Raw genomic sequence first — 21679 nt, 5'->3', positions numbered from 1 at the left:
TGAGAAAACTAAAGGCAGAATGCCAGGTCTTAAGTTCAAGCCCCAGTACTCTCTTTGTCTCTCTTTGTCTCTGTTTCTGTGTGTGTGTGTGTGTGTGTGTGTGTGTGTCTTTTACACACACACACAATCACCTCATTGTTCTAACTACAGCATAATGTATTCTCACAAATTAAACTACCACAAGGATGTTGAACTTACTTGTGTGTTTTATTAGTAAAATTTGTTCACTTTTTATTAGCAAGTAGGAACTGCTTTGAGACATTTTTTCAACTCCGAATTTTGATTCTCAGGGATTCAACCTGATCTAAGGGAATAAGAATCCTGGAATATTCTGGCTGCATTGTCACCACCCACTGTACTCCTCTATGTCTCTTCACTGGGGAGTCCATGGACCCTGAACCGGTACAAACAAGTATACTTTGGATGTCCCCAGTTGCTAAGGATCTTGAGTTTCACACATAGTAAAGATTCAGGAGCTTCATGCTGAAAATAAAGAAGAGAAATTAAATTCCTTATGGAGAAATTCACCACCAACAATCCCAATGAATGCTGACATACTACAAGTATTTTCTAGTGAATGAGAAAACAAGCCACTAGAAGGAAAGAGTTCATGAACAGAGAAGGAGAAAGATAATATGGTGTCTGGATATGCGTGCTTCAGTGCTGTTTGCTGGCTGTGACAGAGAAAGGGGGAGAAAGTTTGCTGTATGAAAAGCATATCTATTCTTGAACCAACATGTTAAATCGAAACTCCTCTGTACATTTACTTAAAGACCAACATGTTAAATCGAAACTCCTCTGTACATTTACTTAAAGGTAATTTAAATAAAAAAAGCATATCTATGAAGCCAACTTTATAAACAAATACATGAACCAAGTATAGTGGTATATATCTCTAGCCTCAGCTCTTGAAAGGCTGAGAAAGGAGGATTGCTTAAGTTCAAGGCTAATCTCCACTACATAGTGAAACCCTATCTCAAACAAATAATAAACAAATAATAAACAACCCCCTAATAAATATGTGAGTCTAAATGAATACAGATATACAATCAAAGGTGAAACTCCACAACTATATCAATTACTCTGACGACATGCCTTGTATCTGCGCAGGAAGAGGGCTTTTGGGCTGTTACCAAAATCCACAGATGCTCACGTCCCTTATATAAAATGGCCCAGCCAGGAGCTGGTGGCTCAGGACTGTAATCATAGGAGGCAAAGACATGAAGGATCACAATTTGAAGCCAGCCCAGGCAGGAAAATCTGTGTGTGTGTGTGTGTGTGTGTGTGTGTGTGTGTGTGTGTGTGTGTGTACACCAGGATTGGGGCTTGAACTCAGGGCCTCACATTCTAACTTAGCCTTTAAATCTTAAAGCTGGCACTCTGCCACTTGAGCCACAGTTCCATTTCCAACTTTTTGCCAGTTAATTGGCAATTAATTGGAGGCAGGCTTCAGAGTATGATCCTCAGATCTCAAGACTCCTGAGTAGCTGGGATTACAGAATGAACCACCAGTGCGTTTCTATAAGATTTGTCTTCAGTTAATCCCAAAAGAGTTGGAAGTGGAAGTTTGGCTTGGATGGTAGTATTGCATTCCTTGAATGAAAAAAATACAAATGAAAGTGCAAGGCCCTGAGTTCAAGTCCAATGCTGGGACATATATGCAAGCACACACACACACACACACACACACAATGAACCAATGTTTTTTGTGTTTTTTTCCTCAATATAAACCTAGGAGTGACAAATACTTGTTCAGGTTTTTACCTTCCTTCACTCCCCTCCTGTGGCTAATTAGAGATGATGAAAATGTATTTCACACAACTAAGTAGGTTTCAGGAAGATTAAAAATTAATGGTTCAAATCTTACAGGCTTTTCTGCCCTGGCTGACTTTGAATCATGATCTTCTAGGTCTCAGACTCCTCAGTAGCTAGATTTATAGGCATGTGCTGTTCAAGTTACAGAAAACCAGTCGTGAGCAAGAACACTGAGAAAGAGCAAGGCCCCTCAGTTCAAGCCCCAGGAAAGTTCTTTATTCTTTTTCTATATTTTTCTTTTTGGTATGTGTGTGGGGAGGAGGCATGTACCAGTATTGGGGCTTGAACTCTCTAGGCCTGGGCACTGTCTTTTGCTCTTTTGCTCAAGGCTCTTTTGTTCAAGACTAGTGCTGTACCACTTGAGCCATAGTTATTTATGTTTGGCTTTTGAGTAGTTAATTGGAGTTAAGAGTCTCTTGGACTTTTTCTGCCTAAGCTGGCTTCTAACTGCAATCCTCAGATTCCAGCCTCCTGAGTAGCTTACAGGTGTGAGCCACTAGCACCCAGATTTTCTCATACTTGCATTCATAGTATATGGTAGTAAATATTTCTCTTCCTCTACCCACATTGTAGCAGCATCTTTAACCCCTTTACCCAAGGAATATGAGACAGTGTCTATCAAACTTACTAGTATCAAAGGAAGAGATTGAGAATTGAGATGACTGCCATCCTAGCTACATGGGAGGTACACACACACACACACACACACACACACACACACACACACACACACACATGCACAGTTATATACATATATAGGAGGACTGAGTTCCAGGTTAGCCCACGGAAAAGGATGAAACCCTATAATTCAAGGTCCTAGAAAGAACTTTGTAAGCATGATAGTAACTATAACCAAGAAGGGCAAGAGGCCTGGCTCAAGTGGGAGAGTACCTGCCGTCCAAGCACAAGGCTTTGAGTCCAAACCTCAAAAATAATAAAGGATAGCTGGGCGCCGGTGGCTCACGCCTGTAATCCTACCTACCCAGGAGTCAGGAAAATCCAAGAAACTCATCTCCAATAAACCACTCAGAAAACTGGAAGTGGTGCTGTGGCTCAAGCAGTAGAGCACTCTCCTTGAGCTAAAGAATGCAGGGACAGCCCCCCAGCCCAGAGTTCAAGCCCCATGACCAAAATAATAATAATAATAATAATAATAATAATAATAATAATAATAATAATAATAAAAGGAGGAGGGACTGGTGATGTAGTTCAGTGGTAGAGCACTCTCCTTGCATGTGCAGAGAGCTGGGCTTGATCCCAGTACTGAGATGGAGGAAGAGGACCGAGAAACAATGTATAGCAGATAGGTTTAACTGAGAAACAGCGTTTGCAATTGTCCATCTTTTGCAATAAATTCCACAGAACTGAGGTTTTCTTGAGGCTTGCTTAGCACAAACATGTGTCCTAATTAATCTCACACACCACCTCACATGCAACCAGCCCAGGAAATCCTCTTAGCAATGGAGCCAGACTTATTTCCCTGGGTACTCGTTACCTGGAGTTCAAATGTTTGAACAGTGTTTTCTGTCTTGTTATATGCAAATTGTCCTAGGAAAATTTCTTCTCCATCACATTTTTTTGTGATGCCCTGAAAAGAAAGCAGATGGAGATGAAGGTTGTAATAAATGAAAGGTTAAAACTTGTGGGTGTTGTCGTTCAAGTAGCAATAATTCCCGAGATATTTTGTGTATCTCTGAGGGACAGGGTGCTAGGATGAACCTTGAAAAGATGGGATATAAAAGAAACCTGTGGGGCTGGGAAGGTGGCTCAGTGGTAGAGTGCTTGCCTTGCATGCCTGAGGCCCTGGGTTCGATTCCTCAGCACCACATAAGCAAAAAGAAAAAACCCGGAAGTGGCGCTGTGGCTCAAGTGGTAGAGTGCTAGCCTTGAGCTGAAGAGCTGAAGGACAACGCCCAGGCCCAGAGTTCAGGCACCATGACCGGACCAAAAAAAAAGAAAAAAGAAACCTGTGGCTCATGCCTATAATCCAAGCAACTCAAGAAACTGAGATCTGAAGAGAGTGGTTCAAAGCCAGCCTGAGCAGGAGAGTTTGTGAGACTGCCCTCTAATTAACCACCAAAAGGCTAAGAAGTGGATCTGTGGTTCAAGTGTTAGAATAGCAGTCTTCAGTGAAAAAAATCTAAGGGATAGCCTTAGATAGGCCTGAGTTCAAGCCCCAGTACTGGCACACACAAAATTCATGAAAGACTATATCTTACATGTTTACATAAAATGTTCGGAATATCTGTAAAGGGAGGTAGTGATTGCCAGGGCCTGGAGGTGTGGTGGAAGGAAAAAGAAGGCACTGCTGAAGAGCTGTGGATTTATTTGGGGAAGAGTAAAGATATTGCAAAGGTGAGTGAGGTCATAGACACTAAAAACCACATCAACGTGAATCTCGAATTAATGGGCTAAAGATGATATGAATTACATCTTCATAACCCTATTTTTTTCAGTAACATCAAAAGCTATTGAGAAGATAGAAGAATCCTTCATCCTATTGCAGGATATCATCAGATAATAACCCAGACTGAAGAACCAAGGAAGAGTGTTTAAAGGACTCTGGAGGCAAACCCCTAAAGCAATAGCTAAAGTCATTGAATTTGGACGCTTAAGAAGAATTGCAGATGGGAATAGGTGGGACAGTCTGTTACAAAGTCTATGGAAATATCTAACTTTTCAGCTGTGTGTGTATAAGTAAAAAAAAAAGCTAAAATTAGATCATATGAATCACCTCATCCATTTCTCCCTCCCCCTTTCTGTCTCCCCTCTCTCCCTTTCTACTTTTCCTTCCCCCTCTCTGCTTTCTCTCTCTGCTTTCTTTCTCCTCTCTCTTCTTCTCTCCCCTTCACTCCCTCTCTCCCTTGCTCTCTTATCCTGGGACTTGAACTCCGGGCTTGGATGCTGTCCCTGAGCTTTTTTTTTTTTTTTTTTTTTTTTTTTTTTGCTGAAGGCTAGCACTCTACCACTTGAGCCACATCTCCACTTCCGGCTTTTATTTTCTTGGTATTGAATTGGAGATGACTTTTGTTTGTTTGTTTGTTTTTGTTTTTGCCAGTCCTAGGGCTTGAACTCAAGGGCTTGAACTCAGGGCCTGGGCACTGTCCCTAAGCTTTTTTGCTCAAGACTAGCACTCTACTAGTGGCCACTAGTGGCCCAGCGCCACTTCTGGATTTTTCTGTTTATGTGGTACTGAAGAACCCAGGGCTTCATGCATGCTAGGCAAGTACTCTACCATCAAGCCACATCCCCAGCTCTGGAGATGATTATCTCATGGGTTTTTCTTTCCAAGCTGGCTTCCAACTGAAATCCTCAGATCTCAGCATCCTTAGTTGTTGTTAGGATTACAGATGTGAGCCACTGGCACCCTGCTCACCTCTCTCAACAAAAGCTCAACTAGTTAGTTGTACAATCAAACTGAGAGTCTAGCTCCTAATTTCTAGCCACTCTGAATGACATGTAGATGGCTTCTCACATAGACTGAAAACTCCTTGGGTGCACTGGAGATGTTTCCTGAGGGCGACACCTTCTCTGATATGTGCTCCATGGTAACTGCTGTTGGTATAATCTTCCTGGCAAGCTTGATTAGGATATGACCCTTGGAACCTGCAAAAGCCCAGCACTTTCCAGGGTGTACATCTGGCTGCAAAGAAATCATGGAATTAATCTCTTCTCTGGGTATATAAACCCACCCATACATCAATTCCTACTGACTGTCTATCTCTACCATGTCTATGGTTAAAGGTAGGTAAATTTTCCAAATACTCCTAGGCTTAGTGGTTGTTCCAAGAACTTCATGCTTCTGTCAACCAGAGTCCTTTATCACATGAGCAGATATCCTGTCCTTACTCTATTGGACTGTGGACTGCTGGAAGGCAGCTAGAAGATCTGGTGATGGTTATGCTGATTATGCTGGTGAAGGCATAATGGAAGTGGGACTGTGGTAGTTGTGATTGTGGTTATGGCAGTGGTGATGGTGGTAGTTATGTTGGTGGTGATAGTAGTAGTGGTGGTGATGGTGGTGATGATGGTTATAGTCATGGTAGTAGTGGTGATGGTGGTGGTTATGATGTTGGTTTTTATGGTGATAGTGGTGGTGCTGGTAGTGATGGTAGTAGTAGTGGTGATGGTACTTCTGGTGGTTCTGATAGTAGTTGTAAAGTTGATAGTGGTAGCAGTGATGGTGTTGGGATTGGTGGTAGTGGTTGTGGTGGTAGTAGTAGTGGCAGAGTGGTTGTTATGGTGATAGTAGTGATGGTGGTGGTGATAATGGTGGTGGTAGTGATGATTGTGATGGTAATGATAGTGGTGGTATTGGTAGTTATGAGTGGTAGTGGTTGTCATGGCGATGACAGTGGTAAGTAGTGGTGGTAGTGATAATGGTAGTGGTTGGAGGGGATGATGATAATGGCAATATTGGTCCTGGTAGTTTAAAAGAAAAATGAGGTTTGTGATTTCTAAATCTAAAATACAGCCTGCTACAAATTTTGGGTTTAATACCAATGTCAGACAGCAGATCATAGGATGTGCTCTACCATCTGTAAATATCTCTTACTTTTGCAATGGAACTAAAAGGTTATATGGAAATCTTATTTGGAACTTTCTTCTGTTATAATTGGACTTAATAGCAATCAGCTTGTATTGGTACTTATAGGACAAGCACTTTCACAATTACTTGATGGATGATTGAGATTTTTAATAGAAAAGAGAGGCCAGAAAACAACTTATAGATGTTTGTTTGTTTGATTTTTGACAGTCCTTGGACTTGAACTCTGGGTCTAAGCACTATCCCTGAGCTTCTTTTTGCTTAAGGCTAGTGCTCTATCACTTGAGCCACAGTGATATTTCAGCTTTTTCTATTTATGTGGTACTGAGGCCTTGAACCTAGGACTTCATGCATACTAGGCAAGCTCTCTACCACTAAGCCACATTCCAAGCCCATAGTTTACTGATTTTTAAAGAATATATAATAATAAATGAATCAACCATGATTTATTGATTACAATTTATACAAAAATGTATTTAGGACCATATGCATATCTACACAAACAAGTTGACTAAAATATGGAATACAACAGGGCACAGGGGTAGACTCCAATGGTGTAACTCCTTTGAACAATTAATGTCCAGTTTAACAAAATGCATACCAGGAAACTGAAACATGTTTTGTCTGAGGAGGGTAGAACTGAAGGGAAATGGAGGCAGAGGAATGTAGAGAGGAAGGATGGGCAAATGCAGTGGTGCTATTCAGTGTTCATATGTGAACATGAATTAAGTGACTTGAGGGGATGTATCTATCCCAAATAAGGGAGCAGAATGGAAGGGGTGACACTGGTCAAGATGGATTGTACTCACAAATTGACATGTTGGATTGAAAACTCATCTTATAACTACTAATAGACAATATGTACCAACACAAATAATTTGTGCAGTGGAATAATTAAGTCAGGTAAGGAGATCTCAGGTTGGGTAACAAGTCTGAATATTCTTACATTGCCTCCATTTTAAACATTCATATTTTCGTGATCAACTATAGCCGAGTACTAAATTAGAAAATGTCAATCTCAATTACCTGGAGAATGGTATCAGGAGGCATCTCATAATTTAGGAACCCTATCCCATGCCAATACAGTTTCGCCTTATTGTTTTTGTAACTTTCTGAGGTCCCTTCTTCAATGATAGAGGCTCCTAAAATTACAAAATATTTTTAAAATAAAGAACAAGCACAGTTCAACACATATCATTTGCAATTAATGATGACCTTTAAAACCTGTTATGGGAAAACTTACAAAGCAAAGTAAAATTCATACTCAGAAAAAGGTAGAAAAAGTATGTCAAATTTCATTTCTTCTGCAATGTAATCATTTTGAGGAAGTCCTGTTTGCTTTGTGTATTTTCACAAAATTTCTGGCACCAATTCGTGACAAAGAAATTAAATAATGATAGGGTGTCAGTGGCACATACCTATAATCCTAACTACTCAGAAGGCTGAGCTCTCAAGATTGTGGTTGGAAGACAGCCCGGGCAGACAAAGCTAATAAACATCTCCAATTAAAGAGCAACAACTTGAAAATATGGTGTGGCTCTAGTGGTATAGTGACAAGTTTGAGTGTAAGTGGGGCCCGGGAATGTGACTTAGTGGTAGAGTGCTTGCCTGGCATGCAAGAAGCCCTGGGTTTGATTCCTCAGTACCATATATACAGAAAAAGCTGAAAGTGGTGCTGTGGCTCAAGTGGTAGAGTGCTGGCCTTGAGCACAGAGAACCTCAGGGACAGAGCCCAGGCCCTGAGGTCAAGCCCCAGGACTGGCCACAAAAAAATAAAAAAAGTTCAAGCTTGTAAATTCAAGCCCTAGTACTGGCACTAAATGAATTAATTTATTTATTAAAACTAAAAAGAGCAATGAAACATCTAAGCTTTGAGATTTATATTTTATTTTTATACTTACAAATATAGACATATATAAGTATATACACAATTTATTTTTTAATTGAAAAGGTAATGAGCCGGGGGGTTACAGTTATACAGGTAAGACAGTAAGTACATTTGTTTTTGTTTTTACTTATAAATGCAGTGCTCGAGATCAAATTCAGGGGGGCTGGGAAGGTGGCTCAGTGATAGAGCGCTTGCCTTGCATGCCTGAAGCCCTGGGTTTGATTCCTCAGCACCACATAAGCAAAAAAGAAAAAAAGCCGGAAGTGGCGCTGTGGCTCAAGTGGTAGAGCACTAGCCTTGAGCTGAAGAGCTGAGGGACAGCACCCAGGCCCAGAGTTCAGGCCCCATGACTGGACCCCCCCCAAAAAAAGAGGTCAAATTCAGGGTGTTGTGTATGCTAGACAAGTACTCTACCACTAAAGCCATAGCCATAGCCCTAGAACTTCCTTTTTTTTTTTTTTTTTTGCAGGTTATGGGGCTTGAACTCAGGGCCTAGGCGCTGTCCTTGAGCTCTGGAGCTCAAGGCCAGCACTCTTCCACCTTGACCCACAGTGCCATTTCCAGTTTTTGAGTGGTTAATTGGAAATAAGAATCTCACAGTCTTTCCTGCCTGGGCTGGCTTCAAATTATGATTCTCAGTTTTCTGTCTCCTAAGTAGCTAGGATTATAGCTACTGGTGCCTGGCTTTTTTTTTTTTTTTTTTTTTTGCCAGAATCAGAACTTGAACTCAGTGCTAACAACTCACCTGGCTGTTTTGCTCACAGCTGGCACTGTACCAGTTGAGTTATGCCTGCAATGTGGCATTTTGCTGGTTGATTAAAGATAAGAGTCCTATAGACTTTTCTGCCTTGCTTACTTTGAACTTCCATCTTTCATGTCTCAGCCTCCTTAGTAGCTAAGATTACAGATGTAACTCATGGTACCTAGCTTAGAATTTCCTTTTTAAAGGGGTTTTAGGATATATTCAATTTCTTTGCTTATTTTTATATAGTCAAGAAATTAGTTCATTTTTTCCCCTAAGTTCTCTTTCATACTCTCCCTGCCTCTTTCCTTCAACACCGCTCATTAAACACATCTTGCTTGTAGACCAAGACAGGGTGATTTGAATATTAAAATTAAATTAAATTGGAAAATATTTAGAATAGTAAGTGGCCTTTAAACCCTGCCATTTGATCACTAATAATGTGTGAGATTTGTTGTATGTAATAAAAAATGTGGTCAAGTCTGCTATGCTTAAACTATTTTCTGCCTTCCCCAAACTTCATTCTGTGTCTCAGTTTTCTTTGTCTGTCATTTAAGTCAACATTGAAGTTGCAAATTTTTATTCTCTGAAATTTGTATTCAAAAATCAATCAAGACAACCATTTCTATCTGGTGGCTCACGCCTGTAATCCTAGCTACTCAGGAGGCTGAGATCTGTGGATAGCAGTTTGAAGCTAACTCAGGCGGGAAAGTCTTATCTTCCCAATTAACCAGCAAAAAAACAGGAGGTGTGGCTCAGGTGGTAGAGTGACAAAACTAAGGGACAGCACCCAGGCCCTGAGATCATGTCCCAGAACAGGCCTACACACACACATCACCAGCAGCAGCAGCAGCAGCAGCAGCAGCAGCAGCAGCAGCAGCAGCAGCAGCAGCAGCAGCATCAACAACCATGTCTAAGTTCTTTGTCATATAGATTTGCTCCTCTGGCTACCCTATGAAGGAACATCTTTTCCTAATAAAAATTGTGATCCACTTTGATGTGTTCTTTCTGAAATGTGTTTTGCCAGTCATCTTTTCATTTCTCCATACTCACCAGCTGACTTTAGGGCATAATCAGCCATCTGAACTTGGTCTTCTCTCAGCTTCTTAAGTACATAATGTACCAAGTTTGACATTTCCTGCAATAATTACCAGAGCAGTTTTCAGTTAACTATTTTTCTAACCATTGCTTTGGTTTTTGACCACTTGCTTTGTTGACTTGGACTTAGGCCCAATGCAATTGGCAAAATAACAGTTTCAGTGCTTCCCCTGCTATGCCTAACTTGCTACTCTGCCTGTTTGGAATGTGGGAACACAGGAGGGAACCACATCTCTGCCAGCTGCCTCGCACAGTGGGCCTGGCTGCTTCTTCCAAAACCCTAACCACTGCACCACAGTGATTACTCAGAGCGCACACAGGCCCTGAGTTCAACATCTAGTACCATGAAAAAGACGGGGGATGAAGGGAGAGAGAAAGAAAGGGAAGGAGTGAGGGCAGAAGGAACGAAGGGAGGAGGTTATTTTTTTATCTATTAAAATAACATAAGGTTCTTTTTTGTGTGTGAATAGTGATACCGAGGCTTGAATTCAGAGCTGCCTGCTCTTCCTTAGCTTTTTTGCTCATGGCTGGTACTCTACCAGTTGAGGCATACTTTCACTTCTAGCTTTATGCGGGATAGTAGGAGATAAGAGGCAGACGTTTCTGCCCAGACTGGCTTTGAACTGTAGTCTTCAAACTGCATGTGTTTTATATGGTTTCCTGGGGCTGTCTGCCTATATTGATAATTGTGTGTGTGTGTGTGTGTGTGTGTGTGTGTGTGTGTGTGTGTGTGTGTGTGTATGTGTGTGTGTGTATGTGTGTGTGTGTGCCAGTCCTGGTGCTAGAACTCAGGGCCTGGATGCTGTCCCTGAGCTTTTGTACTCAAGGCTAGTATTCTACCACTTTGAGCCACAGCCCCATTTCCAGCTTTCTGATAGTTATTTAGAGATAAGTTTCTTGGAGTTTCTTGTCCAGGCTGGCTTTGAACTGTGATTCTCAGATCTCACCTTCTGAGTAGTTAAGATTACAGGTGTGAGCCACTGGTGCCCAGCTGTACTGATAATGGCCATCAAATGATAAGTATCCAAATGGCCCTTGGAGAAAAAGATTCTTCATGAATGTGAGTTTAGCCTAATGCATGGTCCTTGCTTTTCTCTACCCTGAAAAACCCACTCCACAACCTAAAACTCCTCTTCCACGGCTGGTGCCGAAGCTGAGGACAGAAGCACTATACCTTTTGTGGGAAGTAAGTCCTTTGGGGATGCAGAGTCATCTCTGTGGCACAGTCTGAAGAAGGAGTGAGTCTCCAGGGCAAGCTCCAGTGAAAGAAAGGAAGCATTTCAAAGAAGTCTGGAGCCACTCAGCAGTGAGGACTCCGTGTTGCACACAGACAAAAGAATGGGACTGGCACACAAGGCCACCCCATCCCCATGCCATCCCCCCTCCCACAGCCTGCCCACTTGCCTCATCCAGCACTTCTGGGCTGTCCTGTTCTTGTAAGGCATCTCCAGCACTAGCCCAGCTATAATTCTGTGAGCTATCCTTCATATCTCTAAGCAATGCCTTCAGAACATCAATTTGTTCAATTAAAGACAGAATTTCACGGAAATTGTTCTCCAAAGTCTGGCTTTCCTTCCTGTTCATGGAGAATCACAAGATAAAAGGAAGTATCTGGTTTCTGTGCATTTCAAAACAAAGAATAAAGGAAAGACAGCAAATGCCATTATGGCCAAAGAAGAGAAGCAAAGGAACACAGAGCTGGTTCTAACTTGTCTTAACTGGGGTGAATACATAATACACACACACACACACACACACACACACACACACACACACACACACACACGTACACACATACATGTGTGTATACATATCTCTGCTATTTTACTTAAGTAATTCATTAATTAATTTAATCTTTGAGACAGAATCTTATATATAGCCGGGCACTTGCTAACTAATCCTCAAAGTTATGATCCTCCTGCCTTAACATCACCAGTGCTGGGATTATAGGTACATACTACCATGCCCAGCTATATGTGCTATTGTAAGCAGATTTGCATTTTTAAGGAGGACAAGAGAAAATGGCCCGTAAGTGACACACAAGAGCAGTCAACTCTACTATAGAGAAACCACTTGGGTTTTATAGTTTTATCAAACCATTTCAGCATGTTTGACCATACACAGCAGAAAATCTCACTCACTTTAAAAGCTCCAGTTGCTCCTTAGGCATACGAAATCTGGCCTGGGGTGGGGGGGAGGGAAATTGAAAAAGAGATAAAATCATTCTGAATGCTGCCTATTCAGATTGAGTTGTCATTCTTTTGAAATCACAAAATTGATATACACCATGAGATACAGGAATACCTTCCTCAGGGGACTTACACCGCTATACCTGGAAAGATAGAGGTGACCCCTGATCTTTTAAAGAGACTGACGCGCTACCTACTGCGCTAATGAGGCTCCTTGATTTTTTAAATAGAGTGGGACATTCAAAGCAAGGGCTAAGATGGCCGCCTCCAGAGTCTGAGGCTGAAGGAATCAAAGAAGGGAAAAAACAAGTGAGAAGGACAGTGAGTCAGGTTGATTTCATCTCAAGAGCCTAATTATGCCAGGTAATCCTAGCTACTCAGAAAGCTGAGATATGAGGATCACAGTCGAAGCCAGCCAGGAAGGTCCCTGAGACTCTTATCTCCAATTAACCAGCATAAGCTGGAAGTAGAGGTGTGGCTAAAGTGGTAGAGCATTTGCTTTGAGCGGAAAAAACTCAGAGATAATGCCCAGGCCCTGAGTTCAAGCCCCAGGATTCTGGCACAATAAACAAACAAACAAAAATGTCAGCTTCTATCAGCTTACTCTGCCCCAAACAGAACAGTGTACAGGGTATTTTACAGAAGCTGTTGTATGATGTGTACTAATTTTATAATGGAAACAGGATGAAATGTAGGAGAAAAATATCCTGTATCTTTTCTCCTGCTGAGCAATTTAATGTCTTTTTATTTAATTTTTTGTGCTGGTACATAGGGCCTTGCACTCACTTTCCCTTAGCTTTTTGCTCAAGGCTGTACCACTTGAGCAAGCCACACATCCACTTCTAACTTTTTGCTTGATAATGAGAGCTGTGTGCCTCTTGTTTGTCTGCCTAGCCTGGCTTCCTAGATCCTCAGATCTCAATTTGCTGAGTAGCAAGCATCACAGGAGTGAGCTACCATTGCCTAAATCAGTGAGATGCAATCCATTAACTTTTTTCCCCTCAGCAAAACTCATGAAAATATCTCATTTTTAAATAACTTCTAAGTGAATATTAGAAGAGAATACTGGTAGTCTATACATCTGGCTGAATAAATTAAGTTTGCTGCTTAATATAGGATTTTAGATGTAAATCCATTAAATGCTGGAGCAAGTAATTTGAAGTCTTTGGGCTTAAACTCTTCATTGTGATCATCTAGGGCCACTGAGGCTAAGCTGTGTGTGAGACGATATGATGTTGTTCTCAGGACATAGCAGGGAGTGAACTCAGCCAAGTCTGGGTTTAGATTTCAGCTTCTACCAGTTGGAGGCACGCAGCCAGCCCCAGGCTGCTGCACAAGTCACTCTGGTTCACCTTCCTAATCTTTAAGTGGATTGGGATGTGATGTCAGAAGAGAACTACCTTTCTTGTTAGGGCCTAGGACAGATAATATTGTAGGCTGACAGGCTCCCAGTCTATGTGGCCATTGGTGTCTTTAGGAGTTTGAGTGATTCCAGGGATCAACCAGGGGGGATGTTCCTTACTGGCCTGGGATGCTGCAGGGAACATATTTGTGCAGCCTCTGCCCTTTAGGGACTCCATGTGGCAAGAGATTTTGGAATGAAGCAATTTCTGGATGTTCAGAGAAGCAGACATTTTCAGAGGCCCTTGGGAAAATGGCATGAAGTATTATGCAGCCAATCAGATCCAAGAATGAAGCCACTGAGTGTTGAAAAGTCAATGCATGTGTGCAATCTACTCCATTTGTTTGTTCCTCCTTCCTTTGGAGGCATGGTGACCTTGGCCACTGTTCCTTCTCCCTCTGCCTCTAACTTCCAGAGATCTAGCATGAAATGGACAAGGCTTAGTCTGGAATGTTAGGTGGGCCATAGGGGGACATTAAGTGGTAGCTTCAGTCTCAGGGTTGAGATCTAACTCTCTTTGGGGCGAAGAAGAGCATTACACTGAGTAGAGTGGCAGTATAAAGATACATTTGCAGGTTTCCTTTTGCTGGAGTTTCTTCTGGGGATCAGAGACTATGGAGAATGTTTATAGAACTTTGAATGATCACATTTTAAAATAACTTCTGCCCTTAAGTTATTTCTATTTAGATATTCTCAACACAAGACAAAGATAAAATACTACTAACTGAGATCATATTCTAAACTTCACAGGAATGAGTTGGAACTATAATTCAGCAAAATATCACCTGGTAATGATGCAGCCGTGAACTGTATTCTGCAATTATGGCATATAATTGTTTGGATTTTTGAGGAAACTCTGTTTCTTTAAGCCATTCATGATGTCTAAATCCTGTCAAACAAAAAAAGCCAAAGCTGATTAAAAAGATTATCTGGAAAGAGGAAAAGGTTCTGTTGTGGAAGGGAGAATATAGGGAGAAGTTGAACTAATGAGAACATTGCCCAAATAGATTGATTGTCAGAAAATATAAAAAATAAAGCAATGAACTAGGATCACCCTTATAATCCAAGCTTTTTGGGAAACTGAGATCTGAGGATCGCAGTTAGAAGCCAGCAAGGGCAGGAGAGTCTGTGAGACTCTTGTCTCCAGTTAACCAGCAAAATGCTGGAAATGGTGCTATGGCTCATGTGGTAAAATGCCAGCTAGGAGCTCTTACTTGGCTTTTTTGTTCAAGGCTGATGCTTTACCACTTGAGCCACAGCCCCATTTTGCTGTTTAATTGGAAATTAGAATCTTGAGAATCTGCTGAGGTTGCCTTCAATCCACAAACCTCAGATCTCAACCTCCTGAGTATCTAGGATTATGGGAACCTAACTAAAGTCAACTTCTTAATTTTCAAAAGTGTTTTTCCTGGGGCTGGGAAGGTGGCTCAGTGGTAGAGCGCTTGCCTTGCATGCCTGAGGCCCTGGGTTCGGTTCCTCAGCACCACATAAGCAGAAAAAAAAGCCGGAAGTGGCACTGTGGCTCAAGTGGTAGAGCGCTAGCCTTGAGCTGAAGAGCTGAGGGACAGCGCCCAGGCCCAGAGTTCAGGCCCCGCGACCGGACCCAAAAGTGTTTTTCCTATTCTGTCAGTACTTTCTGAAAAATATTGTCAGAAGCAGTCACATGAGATCCTCCTTGAACAGTGTTGCTGTGGATGGAATGTTAGTATCTCCCATAATTAATATATTGGGATCTCATACCCAATGTTGGAAGAAGTTATTGGGGTATATATAATTAGGTCCCAAAGTCTCCATCTCCATAAGTGGGACTAATGCCCTTAGAAAAGATACTGAAAGGAGTTGCCTTGCTTTCCTTCCACTTCGTAAATATGCAGCAAATTGGTGCTATCTGGGCAGAGATCAAACTCTCCCCAGAAAGTGAATCTGCCTTGATCTTAGACTTCCAGTTTCCAGAATTAGGAGTAATAAATTCCTGTTTTTTATAAATTACCCTGCCCAAGGTATGACACAGTAGTTTGATCCAGCAAAGGCTTTGTTATGTAACTCATACTCACATTCTAAAGCCTTGAGAAGTTGCAAAACAAAGAAAAATTCTTTTTTTGGTAAATATTTATAAAATACTTTATGTGGAGGCAGATGACATTCCTAAAAGTAATATGTCCTTTGGTGATATCATGGAAGATGAAGATGGTGGAAGTAAGACACTTTAAGGGCAGTCCTCTATTCAAAGACAAACAGAAAAAGACTTACAGGATCCACTGTTTTACAAGTCTGAAACTCTGTTCAACAGCAGATTTGAGCTGAAAGGATCCATGAACTTGAAGAAGGGACTATTTTTAGTTAGAGGAACAGAAAGAAGAAAGCCAAGCCAAAGCTAAGAGACCTGTGGGTCATCACCAAGTGATTTAGCCTATGCCTGGGGTAACATGCATGTCCTCTAGGAGAGAGAGAAAACACAAAAGCAATGGACTAAATGATTAGAGTGAAATCGTTTAAACCCGGAGCCCTGAAATAAACTCTTTCTGTTGATTCTCTCAGGATTTTTTTTACAGGAATGTAAAGGTGACTAATAGATGTCAAAGGAAATTGAGGTCTAATTATCAGATGCCAGTGGCTCATGTCTATAATTCTACCTATTCAGGAGGCTGAGATCTGAGGATTGCAGTTCAGAGACAGCCTGAGCAGGAAAGTCCATGAGACTCATCTTCAATAAATTACCAAAAGAGCCAGAAGTGGAGCCATAGCTCAAGTGGTAGGCACTAGCCTTCAGCAAAAGAAGCTCAAGGACAGTACCTAAGCCTTGAGTTCAAGACCCAGAACTGGCAAAATTTAAAAAAAAAAAAAAGTCCTGAACACAAACAGATCTACTGTCAATGCTGGGTCTTCCTGAGCAAGTCACTAAAGTGGAAACTAGGAAATGCAAGCACATGTCATAAAGACAGGTCAGAAGTCACAAACAGGACATTACACAGTGGTATCTTTCGGACCATGTGATGAGATGCAGTTTTGAGTGGGTACACTGGCTCATGCCTTTATTTCTAGCTACTTGGAAAGTAGAGATTAAGGAATGGTGATTAAAGATCAGTCTGGATAATAAAGAAGTTTATAAGATTCCATCTCAATCAATAGCTGGGCACAGTGATACTGGCCTGTCATTTCCAGTGACACAAGGAAACAAGTAGGAAGATCGCAGTCCAGGCTGGTCAAGGCATAAAGTGGGGCCTTACCTTGAAAATAACCAGTGGAAAACAAAAACAAAACAGAACAGAAAATAAGAGAAAACCAATGGCAAAGGAGAATGGCTCAAGTAGGAAAGCATTAGCCCAAAAAATATGAGGTCCTGGGTTCAACTATTAAGAAAAGGTTTTGGTTGTCAAAATCTCCCTATCTGAGCCACTCAAATTTATACAAAGTAAAATGTGATCTATTAGGGATTCTGCTTAAGTTGACTACAACTTTTGTGATTTCAATGTATAATTCAGAGAAAGGAGCACTTTTAAATTTTTCTGTAGAAAGCTCATATTAATTTTATGACAGATAAGTGATGAAAATACTTCAAGAATATGCAACTCCATGTTTCTGCTTTCTGTAGACCCCCTTCCCTCAACTGGAGGCATTGTGTTGAAAGCTTTCTTATGATTAGTGGGAAAACTTACCAACGAGAAGAAAAGTCAATGTAAATGCGAGAGTTAGGATAATCTTCCATGATCTCACTAACCTATAAAAGCAAAAGCCATAAAAAATAATTTAACATGGTAATCCATTACTATTAACCTTTAACTCGGACTTAATTATTGCATGCAAGTCTAGGTTGTGTCTATAAATTCACTTACTTTATAACCTATTATCTTTGAAATTAAGAGAAAAGTTTTCATGTTTGTACAGAGAGAGAGAGAACTCTGAAGTTCTTTATGTCTAATTTATATTGTTTAAATGCTTGCAAGAAGAAAACAAAAATACATAATCTGGAAGTTTCAAGTATAGATTGAGCAAAAGGAAAAAAAAAGTTTTCGTTTTGGTAGAAATTAAGTATCAAGCTAAAGAACTATGACAAAAGCCAGGTGCTTGTGGCTCATGTTATAATCCTAGCTACTTAGGAGGCTGAGATTTGAGGATCTCAGTTTGAAGCCAGCCCAGGCAGAAAAATCAATGAGACTCTATCTCCAATTAACTAGCAAAACACAAGTGAGGTATGGCTCATGTGGCAGAGCACTAGCCTTGGATGAAAAATCTAAGCAAGAGTGAGGGGCACAAATAATAATTAAAAATTAAAATGAAATTATGCATAATCATTAGAAAAGAGATTAATTACATGAATATTCATAACTTAATTGGCTAGATGTATGGATTTAACTCTCATCATAATGGCTCAAATTGTAATGGCAAAGGGATGTTGAAAAACTACAGCTTAACACCATAGGGAAACTTCAATGACCTCATATTGAACCTTTCAATAGCTTATGCACCCTCCATAAATCAACCTTGATGACCACCAGCCAGAACAACAGGTCATTGCTGCAGCAGAGTGAACTTTTCCCAAGCCACTTTCTGCTTCAAACCAAACTCCATTTAAATAGTACTGGTCACATGGAGAGTGGTGGAGGGTTCACTGTCTAAATAACCTCAGGTAGAAGACTCTTTTTTGTATATGTATGCTGGTACTGAGCCTTGAACTCATGGCCTATCCAAGTTCTGACTTAGGCTGGTGCTCTACCACTTGGAACACACCTCCATTTCTGTTTTTTTTTGTTTTGATTTTTTGGGGGAGATATTTTGTGTTTGTTTAACTGGAAATAGTAGTTTCATATACTTTTCTGCCCAGACTGGATTCAAATTGTAATTAGCAGATCTCAGCCTCCTGGGTAGCTAGGATTACAGGGGTGACACACCAGCACCTAGATATGGCCTCTCTTCATGGGCTGAATTAAATGAAGATGATTCATGATTACCTCACTATACAAAAGGTTTGTTTATGCCTCTGTCTCACTCTCTGTATCTGTTTCTGTTTCTATCTGTCTCTGACTGTCTCTCCCTCTCTCTCATTATCTCTTTCCTTTCCAACCACCTCCCCCCCAAAAAACCCTCCTAGGCCTTCACCCAGCCTCAGGACTTGGCCATTTAAGGTGAGCCTGATTGATTTTTGTTCAGATGCTGTTCCTCCTGTCCTGACAAATCTATAGAAATCTCTTAATTTTTCTGGATATTTTTGTGTCTATACAAGTGCTTCATTGGTACTATTGAGATGGTTGTGTTATTTTTTTTTTAATTTTTTAATCATCTTTAAGTAGTTGAACAAAGAAGTTCATTCTACAAAAGAGTATATGAGTACAAAGTGTCTGACAATATTGTCACCCATCTCTCTTGTGTTATTATATTCTTGTGGTCAACTTGGATGGGCAGTAACTTTGATTGACCCAGCTAAGTGGCCATTTGGCCCTGCCTGCTTTCAGGTAACATTTTGTCAAGGGAAACATAGTTATTAGCTCAAAATATGTATCCATTTATGAAATTGTTTCTACTATTCCAAACAAGTGTGTAATACATACAAGTGTGTAATACAATAGAGTCTGAAGTCTATTATCAAGCTCCACTCATCAAAGTGCATCAACTGGTACTTTGAAGAAAACTTGAGTAATCTCTCAGGTTTCAATACTGCTTTTTAAGAGGGATGGTAACTGGGCACTGGTGGCTCATATCTATAATCTTAGCAACCCAGGAGGATAAGACCTGAAGATTTTGAAGCTAGCCTGGGGAAGGAAAATATGAGAGACTCCACTTAATCAACAAAAAAGCTGGAAAAAGGGGATGTGGATCAAGTGGTAGAGTGCCAGCCTTGAATTAAAAAGCTAAGGGATAGCATTCAGGCCCCAAATTGAAGCCCTAGTACTAACATAAAACAAAACACAATGCTCAGACCCTGAGTTCAAGCCCTAGTACCAGCACAAACAAAAACAAAAACAAAAGGCAGGGTTTCTTTAATAATTTTTATTGAGATTAAGTGATTACATAAATTTCACAAATTTCACAGTATTATGGGCTAGTGATACTTAAAGTCACAATCACATTTAACATTCACAATGCAAATTGTCATTATCATGGTCTATAAAGTTAGGGTTTCTTTTTTATACTCTCTCCCCAGTCCCCTGTAATTAATCTAAATGTCATTGACACAGAAAGAGAATGGTATGCCATAGGAAGTACTGTAATTGAAAAGAAAGCACCAGAGAGAAATGGTTGGAAATGTTTTTTCAAAACAGGAAAGGAACGAGTTATTTTGCAGACAGCAGTCGTGAAAGATATGATCTGTGTAACCAAACTGTTTCAGAAAACCATACCCATTTGCATCAGGGAGTTCTCTCTCTGACAGCAAGTCATCAATACTGGAAGTGCTGCTGGGTTCTTCCGAGCAGCTTGGGAAAAAACGCGTACCCATCCTCGGCTTTGGTCTTCCACTCATTTCCCCTGACCAAGGAGCAAAGAGCTAGTGGAAATGCTCTTTCCTATTTCATGGAAGACTTGAAGCTACACATAACAATTTTTATTTGTGTCTTATTTCATGAGTGTTTCTCCTGCAAGAGGGAGAATCAGACTATGAAGATTCTGAAAAGCCTCTGAGCCTTCTATTACATCATTCTGTGTGACACCTCATAATGGCAGATCTGCCACCAGGCAGATCTGTGCTGAACACAGATCCAGCTCTCATCTCCCTTCCATTGCACCTTATTTTATACCCACCGGAAGGTCCCCCTATGTGTCTGCTGCTTTGTTATAGACAATCTAGATACTTGTTCTGTGTGCTTGTTTCAATGCTATTTTGGAAAAAACTAATAAAGCATCAGCAATATTCTTTTGGGGGGCTGGGAATGTGGCTTAGTGGTAGAGACTTGCCTAGCATGCATGAAGCCCTAGGTTCAATTCCTCAGTACCACAATCACAGAAAAAGCTGGAAGTGACACTGTGGCTCAAACAGAAGCAAAAGAAGCTTGAGGACAGTGCTCAGGTCCTGAGTTCAAGCCCCAGGACTGGCTATATACATATATATGTATATATATATATATATATATATATATATATATTTCTTTTGGAAGAACCCCAATACTGCCCAGTCACATCTCCCTTTTTTTCTTAGAAAACTACAACGGAAAAATTAATACATTTCACTCCCATCTATTAAAAAATATTTTACTGCATATATATGTATTAAGTGTAATACTTTCACTGCTTTAAATATGTGATATGCTACTATTTTGACATATCTATCAAGATAACCTAATATGCTCATTTTACCTGCTCTATGGTATTTTATTATCTATTACATACATATATATTACATATGTAAAATATTAGTGTTATAAACATATGCAATATAATATATGTAATATAATACTATATAATATATATTATATATTTCATGTATTGCATATTTACATCTATATAAATCCCTTTTCCTATTTTCTATAGCTATGTACTGAGTATAATCTTTCTGCAATACAATAATATACAATGAATATTTTTATGCACATTAAAGGTTGTTCCTAGATGCACACCTAAAAACAGAATGGCTAGATTGAAGGAAGAACTAGGTTGTTTGGCGTGTAAAATTGGAGTGTGGTAATTATTTTATCTCAGCACTTAATGGCATCTTACTTTGATCTGTTTTAAAGGGTGAAGCATTTAGAGGACCATTAGAAAGACAGCTGAATAGAAGGTCCTCACTTCCAATCCTCCCCTATTCCAGAAACAGTAATTAGGTAGACACCATGGGAAAAAGTACCTTTTGGATAGGATTCAGGTAGAAAGCTGTAAAATTCCAGTGGAAAATGGACTAATCATAAATCTTTAACTAAAAGGATACATTGCCAGATTGCTATAGAGCACTCCAACTTGATGTATTGAAATTGCAAGTGTGAATACAAAAGAGTCAGTGAACTCAAAGACATGTCCTTTAAAGCTAGTCAGGAGAGAAAAAGATAACCAAAAAAAGTGTGAAGAAAGCATA

General features: G+C 40.3%; 1 protein-coding gene across 4 annotated transcripts in view; it reads right to left on the bottom strand.

Moving 5' to 3' along the window:
• Positions 1 to 208: 208 nt before the first annotated feature.
• Sun3 (Sad1 and UNC84 domain containing 3) overlaps positions 209 to 21679 on the bottom strand; it is a 26051-nt gene continuing 4580 nt past the window's right edge. Inside the window, exons 1-10 of one of the 4 annotated variants that reach the window (XM_070014516.1) lie at positions 20016 to 20256; positions 17337 to 17398; positions 14466 to 14569; positions 12231 to 12271; positions 11494 to 11665; positions 10045 to 10129; positions 7388 to 7503; positions 5291 to 5458; positions 3311 to 3403; positions 209 to 483 (exon numbers count right to left, since the gene is read on the bottom strand). In XM_070014516.1, the coding sequence (XP_069870617.1) occupies positions 364 to 483; positions 3311 to 3403; positions 5291 to 5458; positions 7388 to 7503; positions 10045 to 10129; positions 11494 to 11665; positions 12231 to 12271; positions 14466 to 14569; positions 17337 to 17398; positions 20016 to 20137 (1083 nt within the window). In that variant the 5' untranslated portion in view covers positions 20138 to 20256 and the 3' untranslated portion in view covers positions 209 to 363. Of the gene's footprint in view, positions 484 to 3310; positions 3404 to 5290; positions 5459 to 7387; positions 7504 to 10044; positions 10130 to 11493; positions 11666 to 12230; positions 12272 to 14465; positions 14570 to 16313; positions 16368 to 17336; positions 17399 to 20015; positions 20257 to 21679 lie in introns of those variants that run through there. The other 3 variants (XM_070014517.1, XM_070014518.1, XM_070014519.1) reach the window with 3 other exon arrangements.

The sequence above is a fragment of the Dipodomys merriami genome, unplaced genomic scaffold, assembly GCF_024711535.1.
Source record: "Dipodomys merriami isolate MVZ:Mamm:240054 unplaced genomic scaffold, mDipMer1.0.p SCAF_98, whole genome shotgun sequence".
Classification (NCBI taxonomy): domain Eukaryota; kingdom Metazoa; phylum Chordata; class Mammalia; order Rodentia; family Heteromyidae; genus Dipodomys; species Dipodomys merriami.
Note: the sequence above shows the minus strand (reverse complement) of the source record. Positions and strands in the feature narration are given on the sequence as shown.